The sequence below is a fragment of the Lichenostomus cassidix genome, chromosome 3 (genome assembly GCF_008360975.1).
Source record: "Lichenostomus cassidix isolate B80296 chromosome 3, HeHo_3.0, whole genome shotgun sequence".
NCBI classification, from domain to species: domain Eukaryota; kingdom Metazoa; phylum Chordata; class Aves; order Passeriformes; family Meliphagidae; genus Lichenostomus; species Lichenostomus cassidix.
This window is the reverse complement of record NC_139483.1, coordinates 47,208,986-47,225,237: the sequence shown is the minus strand read 5'-3', so window position 1 is coordinate 47,225,237 and position 16,252 is coordinate 47,208,986. Positions and strand designations below refer to the sequence as shown.

Below are 16,252 nucleotides of genomic sequence, written 5' to 3'. Positions count from 1 at the left end.
ATGGTGACTTCTTGTTAAATTCCTTGTCCCATTAGTTACAATCTAATTAAGTAGACCTGTCTCGTTAATCCGTATTAAATCCCATATATCCAGGGTACTGTCTCTCCCTTCACACTTATATAAGTCCCTGCCTGGTGAGTTCAGCCAGAATGATTCAGACTGACATTTCCAAATTAAAGTAGAAGTCTGTGGATTTTAAATTGAGAGTCTGAAGCTCAGGAACTGTGGACCTTTGACTTTGAAATGCACTTTTCTTTTTGGCCTGATGTAGCCTAAGCTTGTTGGTATGCAAGTCCCAGCACAGATTTATCTGTTTACTCATGTTGTTTCTCAGGGGATAATTTCAGGGAAATCAGGGGATTTCAGGATACAGTTTTATCAAAATTAATTGAACTGGATAGAATTGATGTAAATGGATGTGGTAAATATTGTACAGCATTTTGGCCTAGGGGGCACCCTAAGTACATTTTTGCAGTTAAGAAATAAATACAAGAATGATTTTAAACATTATTCAGGACGGAACAGTCATGTTGTCTATCAAAGAAGACATTCAGATGACTTCTCATTCACTCTTTGGGAGCATCCTCATTGCCACCAGACCACCAACATGTGTCAGTGAGTTTCACAAGAGCGAATGCCCAGGAAATCTTCAGGATTTGAGACATGTGCCCTCTCTGTAAGGAATGGAAACCAGATGCCTTTGAATACTGCACACCATTGCTTGGAGGGCACAGGCCTGTGGCAAAGAAACCATTTGTGAGATGAGTTTCCCTAAGGACAGACCTGGTCCATTGTCTTCTAGACTGCATTCTTCCAGTCTTTCTCCTCAGCAGCTGTCACGAAACACTTCTGCTGAGAGCTTTTAAATATTGAGTTATAAAAGCAATCAGTTACATATTTTTAAATGTAAAAAGAATTAATCTTAGCTTATTAACAGCTTTTCTAGACAGATGAAAACCGCTGAATGTCTGAATAAATCTGTTTATTCATCACTTCATGGAGTCTGTAAGCCTCAGAGAGTGTAAAAAATTTACAAGACATCCCTGAATGCTGAATTTTGCAGTGATTTGGATCTCACATTTGTTTGAAAGACATCTGAAATCATAACAAGGCAGACACTTCCCTCCTGAGTAAGTCTCAGCCAAGGAACATTTTTTTTTTTTAAGGATGCAAAATCACCTAATTTTGTAATATGCTGAAGACTGTGTGACTAGTGTGACTTGAGACAGTGGACAAGAGAGTGTTAGATGACTACCAATGGTCGCTTTTAAATTTCTGTGAATCCTTGGGTTCACGGCGTGTCTATGCCTGTCTCAAAAGCAAAAAAATATATATAGCAAAGAGGAGAGTAACCCCATATAGTCATAGGTTTATGTAGAAGCTATTGCTAGTTTCTAAATATCTCAGAAGTGAGGCCTAAATTTCATGGGTTAATCCTATATAATTTTAATGGATCTGCTAGTACAAGGAACAGCTGAGCAATCAGACCTTTACAAAGCTCCATGTATACAGACATCGATCCGTTAATGTTCATTTCTTAGCAAGTGCAGCAAATGAGTGTAAGCAATCAAAACAGTTAAAAATACTGCTTCTTTGTTTCTTATAGGTTGGGTGACCTGAAAGCTTAAATATAAGGAAGGAGGTGAAAACAATGCTATAGCTGGCATATGTTTTAAACAAAAGCCAATGAGAAATGTTTACTTTGCTAAGAGAAAAGGAGAAAATATTTTGAATATATTAGTAAGATTAAATCCCTTTTTTATCTGAACGAGCCTGCTAGATGATAATGATGATGATTCTAAATCTTTGTTCATAAACAAACAATTCAGTATCTACGACAGTGGGCTACCTATGGGTGTTTTGCATGCACGCTGTTTATGTATAGCAGGTGGCTTTGTAAATCATGAAAGGAAAGCAGCTGAGTGAGAGGAATAAATGGGACTGTAAACAATTTATCAAATAGCTGGTAGATGTTTCAACTTACTTTAGACAGGAACACACGCACTTTCTACTCGTTTCCAAGGCAGAATAAAACTGTAAAACTGCAGCAGCATTGATCCTTGCAGAACAGCTTTAAATCTCCCCATAACTTAGCTGGAGAGTCTGCACAACTAGACAGACAATCTGACTTGTGCCTATTGGTAGGAAGTAGAGGAGGGAGTAGCTGCATTTGGGAAACCAAAAGTGAGATTACAACTAACCAGGTTTCCAGGCTTCAGTCATTGCTACTCCAAACAAGCCCCTTTCAAACCATTTTCTACAATACACTGTCCTTTCTCATAAGAGCTGACCAGAACTTTTCCAGGAGAAAATTTTCTGTTGGAAGAGGTAGTTTTGATGAAATAGGAGTAGAAAAAGGAAAATTTTTAGGAAGAAATACTGGAACATAGCTTCCACTTTATGTTAATAATTTTATCTGAAGCAAAAACTCTTCTGTGTTGTATAAAATGTTTAAAAAGAAAACAGAGCAAAACAGTTTGGATGCCATCAAAACAGAATATTTCAATCAACTTCGAAGTGATTTTTAAATAGTGTAACATGGGAGTATGAAAATTGTTCTCTTGTCCTTCATTTCACAAAGAAAAAATATTCAACATCAGGCAATTTCCCTCGGAAAGCAACCACTGCTCCTGCTCTGCTTTCGCCCTGATTCCCTGCTTGATGGCAACTCATATCTGCAAAAAATGCAGTCCTGTGTAGTGCTTCGAGGATGGTTACCAGGTGATAAAGATACTGTATGCTTAGAAATTTGTGAAGGTGGTAGGACTGGGGACATGGGCTGTTTCTAAGGGGAGAAATGTTAGATCTGTGGGCCCCAGCAGGATCAGGATGTGTTGGAGTCAGGGACAAAAGGCAGTGGAATGACTGTGGCCTTTTTGGTGGGACAAAGACAGCAGTGCTATGCAGTGCTAATTCCTGATGGGGAAAGGCTGTGTTTCCCCCATGAGAGTCACGAAAAATTGAAGCCACTGCAGTCTTTCTGTAGCCTTTAGTGGAGCCTCTTGATACCACAGGTGTCTTCATATGAGGCCCAGACTTGTGCCACTTTCCACCTACTGTTGCAAGGGTTGGAGAGGCAGCACTTGCAGCCATGGCTGGGCATCAGGACCCAGTGACCTGCTTTCCAGTCTCAGCAAAACGCAGACCATCGCGGGAGGGAGAACAGCTCTGTGTGACAGCTGTGCATGAGCCTCAGCATAAAGACAAGCTGTCTTTGTGAGTGCCAGGTTAGAGGGGACAAAGGCTACAGGGTGCTGTATGTTGGAAAGAACCAATGGGAACATTTGCAAGTGCTTTCCCTGCCAAAGCTAGAGAGGCAACCCAAAACTTAGCCATTGGAATAATTAGCTGGCATGTTGCAGGTTCATTGTGTCAAGGGCAGAAACTGAAGTTTAATCATTAAAACGTGGGAGAAGGGGATTTTGTTCCCCCTTTTTGTGAACATCTGAATGTTTCTCCAGATCTGGTCCTGGCAGAACTGCCCTAGGCTGGCCCTGGGGAAGTTTCATGCCCACAGGCAGAGGACAGGCAGCCCCTCTGACCCTGGTTCCCTCCTTGAGAAACATTATCTGCAGAGAAAGGGGGCACCAGCAACCCCCTGGGCTAGGTCCTCCATAATAAACATAGCTCATGGATAAACACAGTGCAGATGAATAGCTAGCTGTGGGGCAGTAAAAAAAAGCACAGATATTGACACAAGGAGAAGACACCCCTGAGGCAGCACTCACTGCAAACTCGTCTCTGAATGAGCAATAGTTAAATGTTTGTCCTTGCCTCTTTCTTTCAAAAGTAGGGCAAATATCTATAGAGTTCCCAGCGGGGAGGTAATCTAACTTTAACTTTCATACAGTCAAGTAAAACACCCGAGACCTGTGTTAGGGATGCAAGCAGGTCGTCTGAATTATGATTATTCAATCTGGTATTATTTTAATCTGGCATGCCTCTCACGTGCTTCATTAAGGTTCATCTTGACCTGAAAACTGCAATCTCAATGCCTTTATGCCTTTATCCTTACAGGTGATTTATCTTGTTGCAGTGTATTTTTCCCCCCAGTTATAAATATTTATTTTAATAGCAAAGCCCTGCCTGTGAGGCAGACCGGCACATTTCATTGTCTCGGGTCTCCCGAGCGCAGTCTGGGTCCCCTTCGAGCAGCAGCCTCTCGCTTTAACTCTGGCTCTTGCTAATTGAGGCAGGAAGATAATGAATTAAGAGCCACGGAAGGCGAGAGCCAACACCTCCCCTGCAGCCGGCAGCGTGCTCCGGGTGATGTTTCCTTACTCGTTTACAGGACAATAGCCGAAGAAATTAAGGAGGGGGAGAAAATGACTGATCCTTTTGTGTGAGATAATGGATGAGCCCGGGATGACCTGTTTTTTTCCTTGCGGTGGAGCGGTGCTGAAGACAGAGGGCACCCGCGCCCAGCCCACAGCCGTCGCCCCGCCGCCAGCGCGCCAGCTCGGGGCGGCCGGAGAGCCGCCAATGCCCGCTCCCGACAGGCAGGGAGCCACTGCCTCACCCGGCCAGGTACGTCTCAGGGGTGACCCTCCGAGCGCACCGCGGGGCTCGGCCGTGGGACTGCCGGCGGGGCGGCGGGGCAGGCAGATGGCACTGGGGAGACTCGCTGCGGGGCTGCCCGCGGGAGCCTGCTTGGGGCGGCTCTGCCCGCCTGCGGGTGCGGACACGCAGAAAGGACGGCGGCTCTCCTCGGAGCATCGCCTTCCCCGGGACCGTGTCCGGCCCCCCGCGCCGCTCGGTGGACACGCAGCCCCGCCGGCCTCTGCCCGGCACCGCTGCCCGCCGCCGGCGAGGGACGGGAGCGGCGGGCAGCCCGGGGCGGTGCGTGCGGCGGCGGTCTCCGAGCCCCGGGAGGAGTGTGCGTGTGTGTGAGAGTGTGTGTGCGAGCAGTGCGTGTGCGTGTGAGCCACACTGCCTGTGCATGCGGGGACACCGCGGCGGCAGCGCCTGGCGGGGGGCAGAAGTTTTGGGGAAGCGCCCCGCAGTGCTGGCGGGCGGCCGAGCCGGCGGTGGCCGGGCCGGGACAGCGGGACACTGGAGCAGCGAGGCAGCGGGGTGGCGGGACAGCGAGACGGGACGCTGCGGGCAGGGGACAACGGGACAGGGACACGGCGGCCGGAGGGGGCAGCGGGGCTGGGGACTGCGGTCCGGCAGCCGCCCCGGCTGCCGGGCGCTGTCTCTGGTGCTGACGGCTCGCAGTGCAACAGGGACCCGGGCGGCCGTGGCATCTTCCCTCCCAGCGCGGCGTTTCAAGCCGCCAAGCCCTGTCGCCGGGCTCGCCGCCGCACCCCGCCCGAAGCCTGTCTGCTCGGCAGGCGTGCCGGTAAGGCACATCAGGGCTTTGCCCGCGGTTGCCTTAGTAACTAATATGTATTTCCCCCTGCTTTCATGTGTGTGTCCCTGATTGAATTACAGTTTTGCCCCCTACACAAGGAAAAGTTAATCTAAACTGCAGAGTGGTTCCTTTCTTCTTCCCTTCGCTGACCTTTAAATGACATTTCCCGTGGCTGGCAGGGCCGGCTGCTCTCTTTCTCTTTTCACCCACATTATGGATGGAGAAGGGAAATTTCTAAACTGAGAAAGATGCCTTCAGGTAGTCAGAATGCAAAGGGAGAAGCACTTGTCACCCTGCTTTCAGGGCTGGGGCCGCTGGGGCAGGGCTAGGGTTCTTCTCCGACAAGCTGCCTGCCTTCTGAAACTTTTAGAACTTCCCGGGGGCAGAGGGGGTGTGTGCACTGGCTGGAGGTGCGGGAAATAGCCGCCTCGTCTTGAAAAGCAGATGCAAAAAGGATTGTAGAAGCTCAACATATGTGAGTATGCGTGATCGTAAATCAAGGCAAATAAATACATGTTTTAATCCCTCTTGAAACTTCTTGTTGAGAGGCTTATCGAAGCAAATTGCCCTGTGCATTTGTGAAAGCAGTCATCTCTAGCTGTGCGGGGTTGCTTTATCGAGCTCAGGTTTGGCATCAATTTCCCAGTTAGCCCATTTTATCCCCTATTTCTGTGCCACCAGGTTAAAAGTCACTAGGATGAAGGCTGTCTTGGCACCTTCGAGGCTGATGCTGTGAGGCTTCGCTGTGATGGTATTTGGAGCAATTTGGCCGTCGTCGGGGAGAAGCAGATGTCATTTCCTTCATGTCCTTAAACCATGTGCAGGCAAGAGGAGCCCATGAAATTCGTAACCTGGGTCTGGATGACATCGTGCAACAAAATGATTGGCGTGCTGCTGGTCTTTTTCCCTGCTCTGCTCCTGGAGATGGACGTGCTGCCCAGGAGTGGTGGTCGGAAGGTTCTTCTCTCTGCAGCCTCCTCGCAGCGGTCGGTGGCTCGGATGGACGGGGATGTCATCATCGGGGCCCTGTTCTCTGTCCATCACCAGCCGCCAGCTGAGAAAGTGCCCGAGAGGAAGTGTGGGGAAATCCGGGAGCAATACGGCATCCAGCGAGTCGAAGCCATGTTTCACACTTTGGATAAAATTAACGCAGACCCGGTCCTGCTACCTAACATCACCCTGGGCAGCGAGATCCGAGACTCCTGCTGGCACTCCTCCGTGGCCCTTGAGCAGAGCATCGAGTTCATACGGGACTCTCTCATCTCCATCAGGGACGACAGGGAAGGAGGCACCCGCTGCATTTCCGACTCGCAGACCCAGCCCCAGACCAGAGTGAAAAAGCCCATCGCGGGGGTCATCGGCCCCGGCTCCAGCTCAGTTGCTATCCAAGTCCAAAATCTGCTCCAGCTCTTCGACATCCCCCAGATCGCTTACTCCGCCACCAGCATCGACCTGAGCGACAAAACGCTGTACAAGTACTTCCTCAGGGTGGTCCCCTCTGACACGCTGCAAGCCAGGGCCATGCTTGACATCGTCAAGCGTTACAACTGGACCTACGTCTCCGCCGTGCACACGGAAGGTGGGTATGGGGCAGCCTGCACCTCCCCGGGGCGCGGCGCCCTCCGCGGCGGCTCCGCAAGGATGCGCCTGTGCCGGGACACCCGCCGGGACCCCTGGCCGGAGGCGCGGCTCCTGCCCGGGGCTGCGCCGGCCGCTGCCGCCCGCGGAGACCGAGAGGTGAACGGGGAGAAAGAAGCGGGGGGTGCGGGGATGCCGTTCCGGCGGCGCGGAGGAGCCCCCACGGCTGCGGGCGGCGAGAGCGGGGCTCGGCGGCGCGGGAAGCCCCGCAAGGGATGGGGTGCCTCCCCAGCCGTCCCGGCCCCGTCCCCATTCACACACCGAGTGGTTGGCGTGTTTCTAAATAAAAGGTAACAGATGTGAGCAGCTGGATGTGGGGCGGGCAGCCGCTCCCTCCGGCTGGGCCGCGGCAGCTCCGTGCGGCTGGTGAGTCCGCGGGACTGACGCGCTCGGTCGCTACCACCGCGGGGAGTTTCGCAAAACGGAGTCAGGGCTCGGCAGGGACTCCCGGATTAGCTGCTGGCTTTGCTGAGTGTGAACTGATTTCCTGTGTCTGCGAACAGAGAGGAAAGAAACCTAAAAATCCCTCCCCTGTCCGGGTAGCCCCTGCAAAGCCAGGTCCCGTGGGCAAGGGCTGACCTGCCAGCAAGCCTGGGCGAGTGTACTTGCGTTCATCCTCAGCAATAATCACAACTATTGCTCTGCTCAATATGTTCAGAGTCAACAGGTCTACTTAATTTTAAATATCAAAAGAAAAATAGTAAGAGTAAGGCTATTTTAAAAAGGAGAAACTGGTTTATAGCCAGGCTAGGTGGATCAATGTAAATTGCAGAAATAATTGCACTTGATAGAAAACAAACTCTTGTAATATATTATTGTGGTATTTCTGCAGACCAGTCGTGGTCCTCAAAATGAGATTTTTAGGTATAAAATTGCAAATCTGACCATGTTATTGCTATAGCTTTGCAACTATTCTGCCTATCTGAGTCTATCTCTTGTATGGATTTGATTTATGATTCCTTCTGGTTACTGAGCTGACTCCACACCTTTCATTCTCACAGAGATGACTAAGTAAAATGAGGTAAGAACATATATTGTGATGAATAAATAAAAGAATCTCCAGGAAGAGTTTCATATTTACAACATTCAGAAGGGAATTGGATTGATCTGGACACCAAAACCAGACAGTGCAGTAATTCGAGGGGGTTGGGGCAGAAGTGAGAGCATGAAGCAATGACCTGACATTTGCAGTTCATTTATGCCTTGTTGAGATGAGAAAATGAGCTGCTAGCAAGACTCAAACACGAGCTATTAAGATTCTCGATTGTTGACAGATATGATTAGATCCTGTGGAAGGCCAGGATGACAAATAAACATGAAAGGGGTAAATTCTTTGTTGATGTAAATAACCATGTCTCCCTTCAAGGCACTCTGAGGAGCTCTGCTAACTCACTGTGCCTCAAGGGTCTGGCTGCCTCTCTGTCCCACTAACATTAATGAGCCTTACTTCTTTTGGAAAAGACAACACCTTCTGAAGGTTCATTTAAAAAAGATCATTATAAGTAGTAACTTCAGTCATTGCTTGTGAGAAATTTTAATTAGATACGTATTTTTATGAATGTTACTGGCTGATGGAAATAATTGTTGCAAGATATTTTTAGACTTTGAAGTTATACTTCTGAAAATAGGGATAGCCCACAAGGCAACATTCTACTCTTAGGAAAGGTCACAAGGATTTTGCAGATCATGCAGCTTGAGATTCAGATTTACTTTTTTAGTATTAATCTGTGTCTGCCACTCCTTTATTGTTAAATTCAAGCCCAAAATGTCAGTGAAAATATATGAAAACCTTCAACTTTCGCATTTCTTTCCAGAAAGACAAGATATTGACCCCTACCCAATTGCTGTTGGGTAGATTCCAAAGATTTTTTTCCCCTTCTATTTAAAATGAAATTAGTATTCATGAAAATTAGTGTAAATGGTTGCATTTCTGTTGTTTCAAATCCCAAGCATTCACTGTATTGTTAAAGGTGAAATCATTATTCTCAGACAACACAAAACCACTCTGAATAATAGTCTATGTGAGCAGAGCTGCTGCATCCATGCTATGTTTGGAAATACAGGGATGAAGTGTAGTCAGAAACATTCCTCCTCCTCAATTACTCATAGGCCTCTACACTGTCTTTATGGTGGGCTGCAAAATGTGCTTGGGAGGACTTCTAGGGTATCTCTGGCTGGAGAATCTCTTCAGGAGGGACTGTGAGGAGGGGGTGTGTTTCTAGGAAATGTACAGGTTGACACTGTGAAGAAGTTAATTCCTTCCCCTTCCAGGTGCTCCAGATCCAGTCTGGCCCCCTCTCCAGAGCAGAAAAGCTGCTTAGTTGCTACCTGACATCTGGTTCTCATGGGGATGGACAATGCTCAGCTCCTGTAGGCACCCAGCCACAAGGGGATGCAATGAGACCACTGAGCTGAGTGACCACCTGTGTCAGCGAGCCACATTCCTCAGTCCTCACTGAGCCGGGACAGGGTCATGGAAACAGCCCAGAGAGATTAGCCCTTTCCCAGCCTGAACCATCCAATTCCTCTGTTTACCCTTCCTCTACTCCTGCAGCTCAAGCGAAGTTGATTGAGTGCCCAAACAAATACATGGGTACACAATTATAGCTTCAAGGATAATCAGAAATAAATACCACACAATTTGTTGCCCAAGTTTCTTAACATGAAACCTACACAGGCCATGAGAATGAACAGAAAGAACATCCATTTAGGATGATGTCTTTAAATAGTTTGCATTTGACATGGAAGTTTATTCTTCTTGTGTCAATATGCTAATTAATTAGTGATGATGACTTCTAACTACACTCAGTCTCTACACTCTGGTACATGAAGCTGCATGGAGGTGTGCCAGACCTGTTGGGGTTTTTCACACAGTGGCTTATTAAGAAGTATAAACACTGCACTTGGGTAAAAGCTTCTCAGTTAGTGAATAAAATCTGTTTTCTGAGGTCCACATAGCACGTTGCTCCTTTTAGATTAAAACTGACGCATAAAACCCCACATTAAAGAAGGAAGAGAGGAGTTAGTGTGTTTGGTTATTTTACTACGTGTCTCAGTTGAGCTTAGTTGCACATCATGAGAGTCAATTTTTTCCAGAGTGTGCAACAGTCATTAAATGCTGTGAGAAATCTGTGCATCCGCCGGTGGAAGGCTGTGACTGAATTGCAGTTGCAAAGAATTTTCAAGGCTATTATTTTTTTAAGTTTTCTTCAAAGGTGTTGGAGTTCTTGGTGTGTCTACATCTCAGCTCTTAGGCTTGAAAGTCATTCTTATCTTAAAACGCCCATAGGTTGGTGCTTTACTCTGAGCCAAAACTTTCTATGGAAATCAAAGGCTTTAAAAAGCACCTGAGCTCAATTGGGCACAATCCTGGGTGTGATAAGGGCAGAAGGAGCTACACTTGCCAAGAGTAACTATCCAAGTGAGATAATCTGGTCTTTAGCAAGATAACCTCAGAGTCAGAAATTGGTTTCAACTTAGACCAGACAGCCACTGGTGATTTGGAAACACTGTGAAGAATTACAGGGGACACTTTCTTCCTTGCCTGGAGAAGAGCCCTGGGCTGCCTCCAGAACAAGGCAAGAGATAGAGAGCACCACTGCTGTGCTGCTTTCATGCTGAAGTCACAGAAATTAATGGGGTTGTCACCAGAATATGCAGAATGGTTATGAGATTGTTGTAGGATACACTGATTTCCAAAACCCACAAGACACCTGCACCCTGGCTAGTGATCAACACGAAGTTTCCACCAAATCCCTCACTTTTAGTTGTTCCTCTTATATAAGGAGCAGGAGAGATGATGGTGTAAGTAGTCCTTTTATCATCTCATCTTCTAAGTACACCACTCCTGGATAAGCAAATAGAAATACTTAGTGCCTGTGCCTGGCTTTTCATTTAAATCATTGCCTACCTGTTAGCCTTATAAAATGTATGTGACATTTTTGATTCTGTGAAAATACAAATGTGCAGAATAGATCCATTTGAGTGCTGTTTGCAATTTATGGACCATGCTTAGACTTTAGTGTACGACTATCCCTTTATAAACAAAATTTCCATTCCAACAGATCAACATGCAGACTTTTCAAAAACAACTTTGGAAATGGAATGATTAAATTAATTGTACCAAATTTGGACTGTTTAGAAATTAATTTGAGAGAACAGTGAGATGTTTCTGGTCTTGATTAAATTTTGTCAGATTTGTATTGCCAGGCTGCTCCTTTCTCTTGAGTATAAGACTTAAAATGAACTATGACAAAGCAGATGGCACAACTGTAAAGACTTTCAGATCAAAGTAGATAGTAACTATATTATCTTGACAATGATTTTTGATAACCTGACTGCTGCACGCTATCCATTATACAGAAAGCTCATAAACATGGTAATATATGTTGGAAAGAGCATGGAATGGAGACAGTCCTGCATTTTATTCCAAATTTCACAAAAAATTCATTCAGTAGAACCCACTAAAGTGGCTTTAGATATGCCAGAAGATAATACTTCTGTTTAAAGATAAGTGGAGTTTATTGATCAAATAGCTCAAAGGAATGATTTCCATACAATTGTGTTTTATTTCTCAGAAGGTGTTTCTAATGATGTTCTATTGTTAATTGTATGGTGCCAGTCAGTGATAAATGCTTTTTGATAAAATTATTGCCACACAACAGAGATAAGGAATTCCAGTTCAAATGTTTGAAATTTTGGAGTGTACAAATATTTCTATAGATACCAACAATTATAAAAATGCACTTAAACGTTAAGTTCATGTAGTTGTATGAATTGTGCTGAGATGTGTGTACATAAATGCAAATTTCAATCTATTTGTTCTGTGGTTAACTATCTTTGCTAACCATCTTTAGAGGCTTTGTGACAGGAAAAAAAGGAGAGGCATATGTCCCAAGAAGAGAAATTAGCTTCAAAACAAGTATCCCTTCATTGGATGCATTAATTGTATTAATTAGAAGGTGCTGGGAGAATAATTTACATAGATTAACATTGAAAAAAATATGGTTGGTGACAAACTCTGTAGAGATCAAGAGAAATTCCATCTTGAAAATATATTGCTTTGCATGACTCCTAAATTCACAAATAGTATAGCTTTTCAACTACACAACTGGCAGCTGCATGAGTTAAGTCAGCTCAAAAAGCTCATCGAACTCCTATGCCTGCCTTCTCAGCAATACTGCAGGAGTTCCTTATTTATCAGTCAGCACCATGGGTTCATTTGTACTTCACTTTTATTTTTTTCTACATTGTGTCCTTGCTGTCAGATTTTTATGTCCCACAATCCTTGTTAACTCCTGCAGGTTTCTTGTCTCACTGAAGACTTTTAAAAATGTTAAATTAACTTTGCTGTCTCAAAAATCTGTGTGGAAATGCCTCTAAAATATACCTTTGAACCTATGGTTCATAACATGAAGGTGCTTGCACTGAGGTTTTACAGACAGAAAACAAAAACCTATGTAGAGTAAAATCACATGACTAGAAGTAGTGTCACCCACTGAGAAAGATTCTTTAGGGGTCTGATGCATCAGTGAGCTGGTAGCTGTAGTGAGAGACCAGAAGCATTGCACTTGCCACAGGCAGCCCAGAAAAATGCTGATCAAAGCCATTACTAACTGGTGCTCACTGACCCACGTGAAGCAATGCAGGGATTTCAGTTTATCTTCTGGGTGGCAGGTGTGCTTGCTGCATAAGCCACTGTCACAGATGGCAGTAATTAACACTTGTGCCTGCACTCCAAGCTGGAGGGCCAGGAACTGATTGGACATGATTGCACCTAAAGAAACTCTCCTTTCATCCGTGGGTGTCTAAGGAATGCTAAGGGTTACCACCAGAGATGGTTGGAGAGAAGGGACACATGACATCCAGCAGGTAGCCAGCTCAGGTTTGCTGTATAATTTTCCAGTAGTGTTTTCTCAAACGCTATTTATTACCATTATTACTATTAATGCAAATCTTAAAGAACAGTTTCTAGATCTGGTTTGCCAGCAGAAAGTTGCTTTTGAGAGAGAGGCTGAATATAAAAAGAAACAAGAGCAGGACAGAGTGTATCTCCACAGTTCCAGTCTGTAACAACTTCCAAGTCCTAGGGCTACCAGCCACCAATGAAGGTTTCCTTTAGGAGTTTCTCTAATCCCACTTTGTATCATCTATACTTTAGTCTCTATAGAATCACAGAATGGTTAAAGTTGAAACAGACCATTGGAGGTCATCTTGTCCAGCTTCCCTCCTCAAGCAGGGCCCACTAAAGCACATTGCTCAGGATTTTGTCCAGATGGCTTTTGAATATCTCCTGGGGAGGAGATTCCACAATCTCTCTGACCAACCTGTTCCAGTGCTCAGTAACCCTCACAGTAAAAAAGTTCTCTCTCAATTTTATAATTTAATTGTATCTTGTGTGAACAAGTGTTTCCTGTTATTTACTTAAAACTATTCTTTGATGATTGCATTACCTTCAGACATTTGTAAAAAATACTCATATTTTTTTAATCCTGATCATTATTCTGCATGTCCAATCCCAATATAGCTCTGCTCTGAGGAAGCAGAGCTGTATTCAGTGTTCAGGGTGGGGGTACACCATGGTCAAACTCCCTTGTGAGATAACAATTTCAGTATTGATCTCAAAACTTTCCTGATAAACTTCCAGTTGTCTTTTACCTTTTTAATTACCACTATGCACTGAATGGATGTTCTCAGAAAATACCTTAAAATTCCCACAAAACATTATTCTTAAATGGTAAGGCTTACTTCAGAGGCCATTACACACAGGGTTATCTTTGCATGTGTTACCCTTAATTTATTAACACATAATTTATTTCCTACACTTTGGTTCCTATCTGTTAGCCAATTATTACTCCAGGACCTTCTGCTGTATCCCATGTTACCTCTATTTCTGTCAGAGACTTTAATAAGAGACCTCATCAAAAGCTTTCTTAAATCCTGAGTACTCTGTAGTGATTGTATTATTCATATGGTTATGTGCTCTAAAATAGAAGTCTAATTAGCTTATGAGGTATGTGTTAGTTTTTTTTTTTTTGTGAAAAGTTATGTTTTTCCCTGATATGGCATATTTATTTATTTGTACCTTAACACTGTTTTGTTGTTGTTCCTACCAATTAGCTTTGTGAAGAAATATCTAAAGTCTGCAGAAATATCACGTCTGCTGTTCACTGGATTACCCTCTATGCCTCTCTACTCTCTATAAATTCAGTTAAAAATGAAAACTGATATGTGAAAATATAAAATTGCTTTTTCCACTCTACTGCTTGTTTTTGTGCTAAGGCCCCTTTAACTGGTGTTAACATGCCACAATGGAAAATTAGCTGGTATTGGCAATTTGTTGAAGTCCACCTTATGGATCTGGATTTTTTCTGAAGTACATTCTATTGACACTCTGAGACAATGGTTCATTTCTATCCTACATAAGGAATGACCTTTGTGTGAGAGCTGTTCTGTCTGCCTTTGTGGGCAGTGCAGACTGAGAGAATTAATTTAACTTTTCTGTTGTGGTTTTGTCTTCCCTGAGTGCTCTCTTTATATAATTGGTTATCATTGAATATCAGGCAAGTTTCCCATTTCTTGAATATTTGAAGAATGGTGCCTATTAGATTCTATGCCTTGATGTCTCAGTATTATTTCATCTTGGTTTTTTGTGTGGTTTTGCATTTCAGTTGTCAAGGTATACTCTGCTCTCTTTCCCTCATTAAGACACAACTTAGACTTTTCAAAGTATTTCTTTTACTTCTATTATTTTGTATTTTTTTGTTTTAATAGCATTATGAAATTTACTTTCCTGCTTTATCATGCCAGTTTTTTTGATCTTTTTGGAATTTTGGCTCTCAGCCTCTCATAAATTTCCGACTAGTCTCCATGTGATTTGTTAGTATTTCACTCTTTTGGCTACTCCTTTTAATGTCCTTGAAATTAGCCTTCTCATTTTTGTATAATTTATTTTGCTTTAAATTAAGTATTACTTTTACTGATTTTTTTATTTCACTTGCAGCTTTTTTCTGTCCAAATATCACTAAAGTACAGTCACAATTGCAGACTACTTTTTGGATACTTAGGTCTTAAAAAACTGTATACAGCTTAAGACTAAATCAAGAGTTGTTTCTTTTGTGAGTTCAATGAGCAAATGAAAAACACATGAAAAAGAAATCAATAAACAGTATGCAAGATTTGCCTTCGTTTTCCATTATCTAACCTGCAGTCTGGCAGTGCTACATACAGAGCTAGAGTGTCTTAACAGTGTTTGTGACACATGGTGTGCTTTTTAATGAAAAGTATTGTGCATCACAACCTTTCTTTTCTTCTTCTGCTGAGCTACTGCCTAAGTGGCTCGTGTCTATCAAAAACCAATGGGACAGATATTTCATTTTATGGAAAACTCATATTGTTTGTTCTGTTGTGTCGTGGTCTTTGTTTGAACAATTTTCATTAATAATCTCTCTTGAATGTTTTTATAAATGAATGAATTTCTTAAATGACACTTGAATTATATTAACAGCCATCAATGATTTATAAGTCCCTTGGAAATTTGACAGTAATGTCATAAGCATGGGCATTTGGCAGTTCTGGTAGACAAAGCAGAGAAGATCATGTCCCACGCTGGTGCAGAGAGCAAGTGTAGCTGTAAGGCTCCTGACCCAGTGCTCATTGAAGTTAATTGGTGGCCCTCTGTTGAGTCCAATGGATCCTGAATGGGGCTCAGCATGGCCATGAGATGTTGTCTTTTCATGTTATTCAGCTGACATTCCTCAGAAAGCCATAAAAATCCACAGGGGTTGTGTATCCCACACCTAGATGTATGCCATAGGTAATTGATAGTAGTCTAAAACTGTGCGAAAACAAACTGTGTTTGTTGGATTTGCATAGATATTAGAGGATATTCAGATACATAATTTGTTCCTTCCAACTAAAAGAAGGCTGAATCTAGTTCTTCCCATACAAGTTCCCCAGTGAATTTAACACTTGTTTCTCTTTGCAAAATGTTTGAGGAACAAATTTTCATTTTCTTAAATGCAGTTGTTTCACGAGCAACTTTCATCCTTATTCTTCTGTGGACACAGATGGGTTTGTACAAGCTAGTAATTTCCCAAACATTTATTCAAACAAAACTCATCCTAGCAAACAGCAATAAGAACCAGACATGAATATTGCTGAAATGACAGCTATTGGAAATCTAAATAAGTGTTCATACACACTCTCTTAAAATGTTTGGCCAGGCTCCATTGAACATTGAATATCTTCTCCTAGGTGGAG

At 43.8% G+C, this 16,252-nt stretch overlaps 1 protein-coding gene across 4 annotated transcripts in view; it reads left to right on the top strand.

The window, feature by feature from the left end:
- The window catches only part of GRM1 (glutamate metabotropic receptor 1), a 195,238-nt gene that overhangs the window by 150 nt on the left and 178,836 nt on the right, over positions 1 to 16,252 (top strand). For 2 of the 4 annotated variants that reach the window (XM_085055619.1, XM_085055618.1), the window contains exons 1-2: positions 4,014 to 4,527; positions 6,035 to 6,932. In XM_085055619.1, the coding sequence (XP_084911745.1) occupies positions 6,170 to 6,932 (763 nt within the window). In that variant the 5' untranslated portion in view covers positions 4,014 to 4,527; positions 6,035 to 6,169. Of the gene's footprint in view, positions 1 to 4,013; positions 4,528 to 6,034; positions 6,933 to 16,252 lie in introns of those variants that run through there. The other 2 variants (XM_085055617.1, XM_085055616.1) reach the window with 2 other exon arrangements.